Source organism: Alexandromys fortis, unplaced genomic scaffold (genome assembly GCF_014885135.2).
Source record: "Alexandromys fortis isolate MF-2015 unplaced genomic scaffold, M_Fortis_MF-2015_v1.1 scaffold_39, whole genome shotgun sequence".
In the NCBI taxonomy this organism is placed as follows: Eukaryota; Metazoa; Chordata; class Mammalia; order Rodentia; family Cricetidae; genus Alexandromys; species Alexandromys fortis.
Window position 1 is genome coordinate 12,432,908 of NW_026067918.1, and position 12,805 is coordinate 12,445,712.

Consider the following 12,805-nt stretch of genomic DNA (forward strand, 5'->3'; position numbering starts at 1 on the left):
GCTTGCCGAGTGAGCGCCATTCTCTCAACACGTGGGTCCTGGGGATCAAACTCTGCGTCCAGCTTGGTCACGGATCTCTTCTGCCACCTGTTCCACCCCAGTCCTCTTCCTTTGGCTCTGGTTTTTGACTTGTGGTGCATCTTGAAGGGCTTGTTGCTGAAAACCAAAGAGGGATGATGTAGGAATAGAGACGCGACAGACAGAAAATCTGGGATCGGGTGGGCTGTGCTTGTCCTGTTAGAGGACACCCACTACACGGCCTAGAAACACGGTGCTTTTATTACATACAGCAGCCCTTAGCTAGTCTCAGTGAGAGGTCTCAGTTGGGAGCAGTCTCAGGATGCAGTCATATTGAAGGAGGATGATGTGGTTGCTAGATTTTGCACACACTGTCGACATCCACACAGGGACCAGAGAAGGCTATCGCCAAATCCTGGGCCTGACCTGGGAAGGCTTTGCCATGTCCCATGGGTCTGGTGCATTGGGCTCGTGACATATGCTTGTGCCCACAGTGTGCAGTCACTCAGGCAGGCCTCCTCGGCTCCTTACCCATTCATCTAAGGTCCCCTGCTCCCTTCAGGTTTATTCCTCAGCACCTGTTTCTCTGCCTCAGTCCCGGTTTAAGGTTTACTGCCCAGAGAGGGCCCTGCTCTTCCCGCTGAGCAGTGATCCCTTTACCTGCAGTATGCACCTGAGCCGCAAGCAAGGCATGGGCCGTGTGAGGAGGGCAGCAGACACGCATCACTCCTCAGCTCCAATGGTCTACATGTGTGCACACGCCATTGTGCGGGTACAGAGGGAGCCTCCTTTTCCCTCACCACACAGCGTTCCAAGAGCAAGCAGTGGGAAGGAACCTGGAAGAATGAGTCCCGTCTCTGTGGTTGTCTGTCTGTCTTTCCTGCTCACGCACTACACAACTCAACTAAGCAGAACTTGTATGGCTTTATATTGTGTTTCCAGGGTTTCCAGGCTAAAGACAACCATTCTTTATTACTACCTGGTACTTTAGTTTTAAGATTAGTATTCCATCATATTTATAGACAGAATTATTTAAGTATCTGCCCAGTAGTGTAAAATTGTTATGTTTCTGTGAGTCAAGTCTCTTGCTCCTCTTCCCAAACCACACCACTTCTCCTTATTCTAGATTATTCTCCACGCATGTTTCCAGAATGGGGTTAGCATTTGTAGACCCTTGTTCTAGATTATTCTCCTCACGCATTTCCAGAATGGGACTGGCATCTCACAGAGTGCAGACCCTTGTTCTAGATTATTCTCCTCACGCGTTTCCAGAATGGGACTGGCATCTCACAGAGTGTAGATCTTGACTTTGTTGCTCCTAAGCTGGAAGGTTGAACTGCCCCATGTCTCACGTACAAATATGTCATGTCAACACACTCTGACCTTCTTTTCAAAGAGTCGGTGTCCCATTGCAGACTGTGATAGACTATTCTGTTGGCCATGTATAAGCTGAGGTTTTGTGGGCTACAGTGGTAAATCACTGTGAGAAAGGCCTGCCTCCCTACCAGTAAGCTCATCTGCTTCCAGAAGCCTCTGTACTTAGTGGAATACACCTGATGCTGAAGCCACAGACAAGGTAGAGGAAATGTTATCAGCCTCCCACCTGCTGAGGGACAAGACAGATGTGTGTCACACCTGCTGGAGGCACAACAGAATCTATATTTAAGTTTAATTGGAAACTCGTCTGAATTCATTTCCTGCTCCCAGAACATCAGGGATTGACTGCTTGCCACAAAACTTTCTCACCTCCCAGCCAAGGGCTTCTGCTGCTGGAGAAAGGAACACACAGGCAGCCAGCGGAGAGGCCGGTCTCATGTCCATCACCTGTCTAGCCATGACTGCAGGTCTTGTTTGCTGAAGGAAGCGTGCTCTCTGATAAAAAGCTTCCTTTGCCTCTGGCTGGACTTCCCTTCAATATCCTAAACTTGCTATATTATAATCATGTCCATCTGCTTCTCTTAAGGCAGTGTACTAAAGGTCGTAAAGCAACCGAATGTCTGGCACCTACCAACTGCATAGCTGATGAATGGTCCATTTAGAAGAGGTTAAATCTGTGTTGGAAATGTTAATGTTCAGATGTGTTCTGAGCACTTAGTTTGCCTTTAGTGGGGAGGGCCTCAGTATGAGAGGAATGGGCAAGAAAGGCCTATGTGTAAAGTCAGGGTGGGTTCTCACCTGGGCCTGTCACTTAGCCATTTGCTGGGTTCTTTAGGCCCCACCTGAACATCTACTTTCTCTGCTAGAGGGCCAGAATCGCAATGGCAAATATAAACGGCCAGCTATAGCAGGCAGGCAGGCAGTCCAGCTTCTGCACTCTGACCTGAAGGCACTTCAGAGCCATTGCAGTGGACATGCGAGGATAGATGCCTTCATGTAGGCGACTTAGGCATAGATGCTTTAGGATGTGGGTGCTTTAGAGACAGAAGACTAAGGGCTGACATCTTTGGTTGCCCTGAGCTGGAGAGGAGGTGCTAACAGAGGTAGGTGGAGACATGAATGTTTCCTTCTTGCTTGAGTTTTCTTTTAAATGACAAATGTTTTCATTAATTAACTTTTAATTGGCAAGTAAAAACACTGTTTTGTATTTGACTACACATCTGGGGCCTGCCTTTTGCCTCTGCTCTAACACAAGTCACCCTCCCCTTGCTTCTGTGTGGTTCACTTTTTGTATGATTGTTAGGAGTTAAACCTGAATCAGTCAAAAAGTCACTGGGAAATTTTCAAGTTGTTAATGAGAAGCTGAAGATGTTGCCCAGTGGTGGAGCATGCTTGAATGAATGCTTGAGTTCTGAACCCATTCCTACCAATAAATTGACAGGAGCAATGTCTAGGTTTAAATTATATTGGACTGTTTCAAAAAGGGCCCTGCTTACAGATGCTTGAGCCAGGGCCTCAGCATGTAGCCCAAGCTGTTGTGCTTCTTGATCCTCTTACATCAGCCTCCCAAGTCCTGGGGTTACAGGCCTGTATCACTCTGCCTGGCTTGATAATTCTGAGTTGGTGGCTCTTTCTCTCCTGGGAACTCAGAGCCGCTGGGAAAAGGAAACAAAAATAAAAACAAAATAGTTTTGTGGGAGACCCATATGAAGGCTAACCCGAGATTAAAATGTGGGGTAAACTGAATGGGTGGGGGCTGGGACCACCCCTCTGACCGTGTCCCAGCTTCAGCACTCAGGGGTTTCCTTGCAGACAAAACATTAGCAAAGGAAGGGAAAGCAATCTTATCTGTGTTTCCTAACCTGATCTTTGCAAGTGCTGGCTCTTCCTGTACGTGGGGACGAGTGTGTGGTCCTGCCCTACTTCAAATCCTCCCAGACACTTTCCTTTCTCACTGGAGCTTTGAGTGAGCCTCGGGCGCAGCAGTTTCCGAGTCTGTGGTGACATCGCACAGTCCCTGTCTTCGGCCCTCGTGCTGTGCTGCTCTCAGCGCGTCTCTGGCCTCTCTTGGCTGCCGCTGAATGGTACGTGGTGGAGCATGGGCTGCTCTGTCCAGTCATCTCCAACCTCCTGCTCGTGACACTCCTAGAAGAGCTTGGTGTGATGCTTCTTAATACAGAAAGAACAGATCAGGCAGAAAGGAAAGTGGTGTGGATGGTCATGACAGATGTATGCCCTGAGTAGCTGGTTCTCTGGAATTTAAAAGAATCATGTTTTTTTTTTTTTAAATATTTATTTATTTATTATGTATACAGTGTTCTGTCTGTATGTATGCGCACAGGCCAGAAGAGGGCACCCGACCCCATTACAGATGGCTGTGAGCCACCATGTGGTTGCTGGGAATCGAACTCAGGACCTTTGGAAGAGCAGGCAATGCTCTTAATCACTGAGCCATCTCTCCAGCCCAGAATCATGTGTTTTTAAAACAGGTTTAGAGTCCATCCTAAACTTCTACCATAAAGCCGCCCTACCTCCTAGACAGAGGTAGATCAAGTGCACTTGCAGGGCCCGTGCCTGTCTGCTGTTGACTCTGCTTTCTTTCTGGCACAGTGTTGTGATTTCCAGGGCACGATGGCATCGGCCATTCCTCACCAATGTGCAGTCAAGAAGCCTTGCCCTACACGGGGGCCTCTGACTGCATTTCCTACAGTATCTGCTTCTATTTCTAGTCTGCGTCCATGAGCAGTGTGCACATACTCCCTGCGACTTGTTTACTACGCATAAGTCAGTCTGAGGAGCAAGGAGCCTGAAGCTGTCGCAGACTAGGGGCAGTTACGTGAAGGGACTCCTCTGCCCTGCCATGTGGGAGCATGCCACCGGGCAAGATGTGTTCCATGTTTCCTCGCCTGAAGAAGGTACATCCATAGAAAGGGGTGTTGCTTTCTTCTTCCAAGCCGGTGGCAGCTGTTGACAGCCTCAGGAAAAACGTGTTGTGGGTGGGGCAGAGGGGTTGCCCCTTTGAAAGTTTGCACCCTGAGCTGTAGAAGCTTGTGTAGAACCCAGGACGGCTTTCCTCCTGTCAGCCGCTGTGTGCTTGTGTGCAGTGCCTTTTCTTTTTATCAGAGGACAAGTTTGAACCATTTGAAACAGCAGTGAGAAAATGGCTCAGTGACAGACATGGTGCCTCGAGGAGCAGCATCCTCGCTGCCTGCTGCTTCCCAGCCACCGTGTCTCTCATGAAAGGAAAGGTATGGGCTCAGGGCCCAAGACCAAGATCTCGGCACAGAGGAGGTTTAGTTACCCCAGAGGGACAGAGGGCAAGGACAAGGACAAAGACAAAGAGATAGAGGACCAGGGAGAAGGGCAAGAGAACAAGGGAGAGGAGCAGGGGTATCCGCGCAGGACAAAAGACTGACTGGATAGAAAGGAGACAGACGTGACCCATAGGTAAAGGGGAAACCCCCGCGCTAGGATGAGGTGTTTTATTGGGCATATTAATTAGGTGAGCCAAAGGAGGCTGCTGATTTACTGGACTTGATAGTCAGCCTCAGGTGGAGGAAATGTCCCAATAAGGGATTGGACCTTGGTGGCTGGCGTTGGGGATGTAACTTGGTGGCTTTTCCGCAAGGCAGAGGGGATGGCCAAGAAGGGTAAGGCCTGCCAGAGCCGAGCCGTGCTCTCCGCACTCGAGCTGGCCAGAGTTCCTCCCCTTATTAGTGAAAGGATTCATTTTTCTTTTAGTTCTCCTGGTTCTGCAGCAGAGAAAGCTCCTGAGATTAACAGGCTCCTTTCTTACGTGTGACTAATCCTGGCTCCAGGCCTAGAAGCTGCCAATGGGAAGCCATTCTGTGCAGTCAGAAGTGAATCCTGAAGTTTGTAAGTTAGCATCAAAGGGAAAGAGTAAGAAAGCTTAGAGTTCTTACTCTGGACCCGGATTGGTCTTCACCCACTGTAGCCTAGACTGGCAGTGAACTGCAGCGGTCCTTGTGCCCCAGCCTTCTGAGAGCTTGTGTTACAGGAGCCATCCGCCCTACCCAGCGGGCTGGCATTATCTGTTTACTCATCTGCATACTTAATGTATAGTGATCTTTTGTCTACAAGTATGTCCAGTGCACCACCTGTGTGCCTAGTGTCCCTGGATGGTTGGGAGCTGCCGTGTGGGTGCTAAGAGTCAAGCAGCAGGTTCTCTTAGTCATCTTTCTCGCTAGGCTTTCCCTTCTAGTCTGTCATTGTGACGTCCAGAGACACAGATCTACTGTGCTGTCCTCAGCAGCCTGAAGAGCGCTCATGGGTGAGGAGGAGACCATACTAAGAGTGAGTGGCTTTGAGCTTCTCAGAAAGTAAGACGTACCCAAGTGTGGCAGTGCTGCAGGCTCTTGAGGGAGACTTGGACAGCTGTCAGCATTAGCCACATCTACCACTTAGCGCTCTGAGGTTGCTAAGGAACCTTTTGTTTCCCTTCTCTTTTATTTGATATGTGGGGCAGTTTGGTAATGCCTTGCGTGGAATTCTAACCTAACAAGGTGGAATCGGGAGCCACTAGGGTTGCACAAGGTGCTTAGTGCTGTCCTTTCCTCATAAGTGGGCTTTCTAGTCTTAGCAAACGTCAGGTTTGCAGCTGCTGCGGGGACCGGCCTCAGCAGCTGGCAATGATGCTGGAGCTTTGCTGCTCTGTCGGTGAGTGCCTTCAGCTGGACTTAAAGTGAGGAGCCCCTTTCCCTGCTCATGCCCCCCCAGATTATCCTGTTTTTCCATTTGCCTCATTTCTGTAACAGTATTTCTGTGAGTGGAATTAGGGAAGGGTTTTATAGACAGAGGAGAGCTGCAGTCGCAGAAACAAAGACCGAAAATGAATCCCAGTTCCTTGTGAGGTAGAAAATAGAAAAGGGATTGGTTAGCCTCAGGTCACTTCTGGTGCAAGGATTAAAGCGGCTGGAACCTGATTGTTGGTGGCAGGCTGCAGCTGGCCTGCTGGGGGAAGTTCCTGGAAGGCGGGATAAACAGCGCAGTTTCCGGCTGCTGTGTAGGTGCTGCCGTGGAGGGCTCTGTTTGCATCTTAGTCTGGTTTGTGTCACCACCTCGTCCAAAACAGAGGAGTCTGCTCAGCTGGGGTTATCTGGCTTCACAGTTTGGGCTTCAGCAGACGGTTTACTTTTGTTTGTGTTTATTTTTCTTTTGAAGACAACACACCTCACAGGTTTGTGTCAGTACACTTCCTGTGTGTCTTTCACCACCTCAGGTCTCACCCTTGCCCTCTTAACTCAGTATCATCCACAGCTGGCTTCCATATACCCCTTGATGACCACTCTTCTGGAGCTGAGCTGAGAACATTTCTGCCCGCACATTTAAATGTCCGTTTGGCTGGGTGTAAATTCTGGTTCTAAGTTAAACATATGCGCTTCCATGCTCCTTCTGCCTCCTGCTTATTCTTCTTTTCTCTTTGAAAGTGGTCAGTTTCTGACAACCTCCCTATTTGTTGTTTTCAGTATTCTCTCTGTTGTTTTTTGGTTTGGCTTGGTTTGGTTTCCTTGTTGAAATTCACCTCGCTGTGCTGCCCAGGCTGGCTTTGAGCTCCTGAGCAACAGATGGAACGTCAGGTACCTGCCGCTGGTGTCCTCCATCTACGGAGTAGGTGCTGCCTCTTAGCTCATGGTGAGAGGCACACTCACAGGACAGGGTGGGAGCCTCCAAATAGAGAACATGGAGCAACTTGAACTACTTGCCTATTTTATTTCGTTTAATATTTTAGACAGGCTTTCAGTCTGTAGCCCAGGCTGGCCTTGAACTTGAAATGATCTTCCTGTCTCAGCCTCCCAAGTCTTTGGTTTACAAACTTGAGTCACCACACCCGGCCAGTTTTATGGATTGTTTGAGTCTTTTTTTTTTTTTTTTAAGGTAGTCTTTCTATGTAGCCCTGGCTGTTCTGGAATTTGGTATGTAGACTGGACTGGCCTCATACTCACAGAGATCTGCCTGCCTCTGACTCCTAGGTGCTGCTAAGATTAAAGGTGTGAGCCACCATCCCCAGCATTGAGTCATTTTGTTTCTTCTTGGCCCTCATTATCCAGAAACACCCTCCCATAGAAGCAAATAGTACGAAAGGTGAGACCAGTGTTAGTCCTGGTGCGGCGAGCTGATGTTTTCTCTGGCTGTGACTTTATGCTACCCACTTTGGAAGTGCAAAGTGCTGCTTCTGCTCCCTGCCTGTGAGCAGCGCCAGCCCAGTTGGGTGGGAGTAGGCAGGAGGATTGGGCTGAGCTCCTCAGAAGCTTGTTTGTGGGCCTGACCTCTTTGGCTGCGTTCCTAGTTCCAGAGTGTCACTCTTGATCCTGGAATACAGTTTGTGACTCAGGCAGGATCCCTCTGGGTGTTCATCGAAACCCCCGGGGCTTCTCAGGGCCTCGAATTGGTGAAGCATGGCCTTGCTCTGCCTTCTTGGGGCAGGAGACGCTGCTCACCCCCATTAATACGTCCAGCCTCATGTTGCCACGGGGATCCTTGCAGTCACATCCTGTCAGGAGTGCATGAGTCAGCCAGTGCTAGAGAAAGCTTTGGCTTCCTCCAGTCTGAGGTGATTGCTTGCAATTTCCTGGCAGCCTTCAGTGCTGATCTCTGATCCTCACCCAAGGGAGACGGCCCCCGCTGTCCCCATCTGTTGTGTGAATGTGCAGCCCAACAGGTGACTCATCCTTTGCCAAGGTTACAGCACTTCCAGTTTCTCTTGTCTTTGTTCTTTAGAATTATCAAGTGGTTGTTTTTAATATTTTATCTGGAATTTATTATTGCTTTTGACAAAAGAATTAGTTGTATACAAATGATCCTGTCATTACTGGGCTCCAGACATCCCAGTCAGTAAATGCATGATGGATGAGAAGATAAAACAATGAGGAGTGCAGCTCACTAGGGCTCAGACCCCAAAATGTGTCTCCTGTTGTTGGTCATGCTCGCCCAGCAGGTGAGAGACGCTGTTGGAGCTGTGTGCATCTGTGCTGACTCTATAGATGGGGCTGAGCAGAGCTCTTGAAAGGTCGGCAGAAGGATCTAGCTACTCAGGGCCCAGCCACCAGCCTCACTAGATTCAGCATTCTAGCTCTGTATACTCAAAGGGGCTGTCCCTACTGTCAGAGAAATGTGACCTCAGGTTTATTTGTTTTACTCTTTGATTCGTAAAACACTGACTGCAACAGCTCTACCAAAACACAAATTTTCTCCCACTGCTTGAGTTGAGCCTTGTTTCTTGATGCAGAGAGCATGGCTGGGCAGCTGTGTTCCGTATCCTGGGCAGGAGCCATTTACTTGGCACATACGGTCTGTCTGTTATCTTGTCTTTCTGCTTCCGTATCTTTCTGTTCTTCAGTCCTCCCACCCATAAAGGGTTTTCTTCCTTGTCTCCCAGTTGTGGCCTGATCTTTGTACTGAGCACTTTGAATATTGGTGATATGTGTACATACATTTCACCAATGACCTGGTGAGCCCGTGCAAGGTGCAGACATCATAAATGGAAAGTAGGCACAAACTACAGACTGTCTTAACTCCTGGGTGAGAGAAGTAGAGAGTGTCGTTAGTTTGTACCCGTGATGCACAAGCACGCAAGCACGTGGGCCGTTGTCAGTGTGTCAGAGCTGGAAGCAGGTCTGCAGAATGCACTGGAAATTCTCAGTGGAGTCATCCTGGATTGGGGCCGTCTCGTGTGCTGTGTTCCTGCTGCAGCTTTCGAAGCTCTTAGTCTTAAACAGACAGTTCAGGCGTTTTACGTTTCTCCCACTGAAAACACTCAGCTGCCTTTTTCTCCAGTGCTGTCATTGATCCTGTTCCGCTGTGTGCCAATAGCTCTAACAGGAGGAAAAAAGATGGTTTCTTGCCTTCTGTCAGCACACACACATTAGACAAAGCCCTGCCACTTCCATCCTTGCTTTCTGAGGGTGGATTCGTCCACAGATGAGAAGTCTATCTCAGCTCTGGCTCCTTTGACTTTTTGATGATTAAAATGGTATAATTGAATCCATGTTCCTTTGTCTTCTGTAAGCGGCATTTTTGTGCCTTGAAGCCATGCATCCACTCCCCAGCACCACTCCCCGCCCCCTCACTCTTTTAAGAAGGAAGAAAGGCAGGGTAGGGGAGTCCAGTCCACTCCAGCAGTTCTTAGCTGAAGCCTTGCTCTGAGTCTCAGCTCCTCGCTACTCTCCAGGGACAAGGCTCCATTGACTGCTGCCGCCCCTTTCTCCTGCTGCTGGCTCCAGATGCTGTTCTGTAGTCCTACAGCCTTGGCAGACTGGCAGTGAGGCTTGCTTCTTTTGACGAGGTTTCTCTGTGTAGCTCTGGTTGTCCTGTAACTCGCTCTGTAAACCAGACTGGCCTCGAACTCACAGAGATCCACCTTCCTCTGCTTCCTGATTGTTAGGATTTAAGGTATGAGCCACCACAGCCAGCTGAGCCTTGCTTCTTGAACCTAAAAGATGCCTGATCTGTATTTGTTTAAACGTGTCTTTTTACCACTGGACGGTTCTCATATTCAGGGTTCCATTCATGCCTCTCATGTCCTCTCCTTTCTCTGCAGGTTTTGCATGCAGAAGTGTGTTAGTCTGGTGCCTGGAGTCACACTGGATTTGATAGAAAAGTAAGTAAGATTTGAGCCCTGTTGGCTTCCTGGGTGTGCGTGTCCTCCTCTTCCTGCTCACGTCCTCAGAAGTCCTCACGTCAGTGTGGGGTTCTCCCCTTTCATGTGGATCTGTCCTTTGTTCTCTGATTGAAGCTCTGCTCATGATAGTTACACAAGGGCTTGGTGTTAGAGGTACTAGCATGGGGCCATATTAAAAGAAATAATAAGAAGCTCTCTTCCTGTGAATGTTTAAAATACTGCAGACTGTGATGATCCAGAACACGGGGCTGCCCACACGGTCTGTCTGAAACAGCTAGACTCTAGTTCCACTCTGACCTCATTGCCTTTAACTTCAGGTTGGTCTTCAGTGTGCTGTGTCTTACCTCCAGCCAAGTTACTGTCATGGGCAAACCCATTCCAGAAACAGCCAGGGTGTTCACAGTGTGAGAACCTGTATTCTCTCTTACTCGAAGCCTGCTAAGGTCACTGAGAAGTGTGTCTCTCCTGTTCTGATTTCTCTGCTTCTGAAATAGTAGTATCTTATGCCTCTAACCTTGGCCTGTGTTTGACTCCTCTCTACTCATCCTGACCTCTATCAGAAGTATGAAAAACTTGGGGAGGTTTCGGAACCCCACATTTTCCAAAATTACTAGATGAATGTTTTTCCAAGTTGGGATACACAGGAGTATGTGTGTGAAAATATCCAAGGCCCGAATTTATTAAGGTGGGTGAGAAAAGCAGGTGTCCTCCGTGAGTCTCCCTAGGAAAGTGCTTTCCATGCACGTGAGGGCACCCACTCCAGACCCTGTGCCCAGGGCAGAGCTGCATGCACACCGCTGGCACCCACCTCCCAAGCCATAGTAAGTGAAAACTGCAGTCGGATTTGTTTTCCATGTGTTGTAAACACTGGGCACAAAGGCATGAAGAAGCATGAGACTTGGGGTTGAGGGTGTGGATTGAGACACAGTCAGTGGACACAAGGCCCTGGGCTTGATTCCCCAGCATTGTCCAGTAAAGAAGAAAAACAGCTACTTAAGCTGAACAGCAAAGTTGTAAGCAGAGACTGCTCACTTGTCTCCCAGCCACCCAGACCCGAATAATCACACAGAAACTGTATTAATTAGAACACTGTTTGGCCAATGGCTCAAGCATATTCCTGGCTGACTCTTACATCTTTTTTTTTTTTTTTTTTTTTTTTTTTTTTTTTTTTGATTTTTCGAGACAGGGTTTCTCCGTAGCTTTTTGGTTCCTGTCCTGGAACTAGCTCTTGTAGACCAGGTTGGCCTCGAACTCACAGAGATCCGCCTGCCTCTGCCTCCCGAGTGCTGGGATGAAAGGCATGCGCCACCACCGCCCGGCTCTAACTCTTACATCTTAAATTAACCCATTTCTATTAATCTGTGTATTGCCACGAGTCCGTGACTTACGTGTAAGGTTCCAGTGTCTCTCTCTCCCCTTTGGCAACTACATGGCATCTCTCTGACTCCACCTACTCTCTCTATATATATATCTCTTCCAGCCTGGCTATATTCTCCCCTGCCATGGGCCAAAGCAGCTTCTTTATTAACCAATGGTAATAAAACATATTCAGAGCATACAGAGGGAATCCCACATACAAGGGTAACTTGAAACAGGAGAAGGAGCAACAACACCATGGAATTCTGACTCTTTCCATATATAAAAATTACAGAGTGTACATATTTTTATTGCAAAAATGCAGCATGTAAAATACATCTATACTGTGTGGGTGCTATGAGCAAACCTCAGGTCCTCTGGAAGAGCAGCAAGTGCTTTTAACCACTGAGCCATCTCTCCAGCACTTGGGTTGTTTGTTTGTTTGTTTTTCACACAGGGTTTCTCTGTGTAGCTTTGGAGCCTGTCCTGGAACTCGCTCTGTAGACCAACTGTGCTATGATTAAAGTGACTAAAGGCGTGCGCTGTCACCACCTGGCCATGCGTTTGTTTGTTGAGTTAAGGAAGATGTAGTGGTTGTCACTAGGGTGGGCATGTTTCTGAATGAGTCTGGGAGGAGCCCTGACGAGAGCATTGGACTCCACCATACAGTGCTGAGAGCTTGCGAATGCAGCTCTAGTTGTGAAGTTTAAAAGCAGAAGTGCTGGTTTCCGAGAAGACTGCGTGGCAGAGAACGTGCTGAGGTCGATTTAACAGTCGTGGTGTTGCAGTCGTCACTGTGCACAACACCTGTGGTTAAGGTGTTGGCGCGGGTCTGAGTCACAAGGAGCGGTCTATTTCGGTTGAAACTGACACAAAGCAACATTTGCCGTTCGAAACCATATTGCTGCTCTCCCTTGTAGCTTGACAAGGGTTAAATTGAGTGTGAATGGGTAAATCATATTTTTATTTTTATGCCAGGACAAATCACAAACTTGAGAATTACACCACCCTCAGAGAAAACCTGATGCAGAGCCCCAGAGCTCACCGGCTACACTAGATCGAGTTCTGAGGTGGAATGTTTTTCACCTTTGCTTGAGGGATGCTGCCATGTAAAAGAAAGTTTTAGACTTTTTTTCTATTATGTTACAGTATTGTAAGAAGGTTTGATTTCAGACAAACTGAAACACGTTGCTCTAAGTTGCTCTGTGTCCTGCACAGCCCTCATTTCATCCTCTCTGTTATTGTCTTCATGTCTCCTCAGAACTTTCCCAGTTTCTGTGCAGGGCCTGTACTTGTGTGGCGCTCTACCTCTTGCCAGCCCATCCCACTTGCTGGTCCACTTGATGCCAGCGCTGAGCTTATGCACCTCTTGAGTTTTCACAGAACTCAAGCTTTGGCCTAGCTCTCCATAGTCAC

At 48.4% G+C, this 12,805-nt stretch overlaps 1 protein-coding gene across 5 annotated transcripts in view; it reads left to right on the forward strand.

The window, feature by feature from the left end:
* Window positions 1–12,805, forward strand: part of Rptor (regulatory associated protein of MTOR complex 1) — a 283,595-nt gene that overhangs the window by 166,181 nt on the left and 104,609 nt on the right. For 3 of the 5 annotated variants that reach the window (XM_050140239.1, XM_050140241.1, XM_050140242.1), the window contains one exon: window positions 9,953–10,012. The exons of 1 other annotated variant lie outside the window; for it this stretch is intronic. In XM_050140239.1, coding sequence (XP_049996196.1) covers window positions 9,953–10,012 — 60 coding nt within the window. Of the gene's footprint in view, window positions 1–5,971; window positions 6,073–9,952; window positions 10,013–12,805 lie in introns of those variants that run through there. One more of the 5 variants, XM_050140243.1, reaches the window with a different exon arrangement.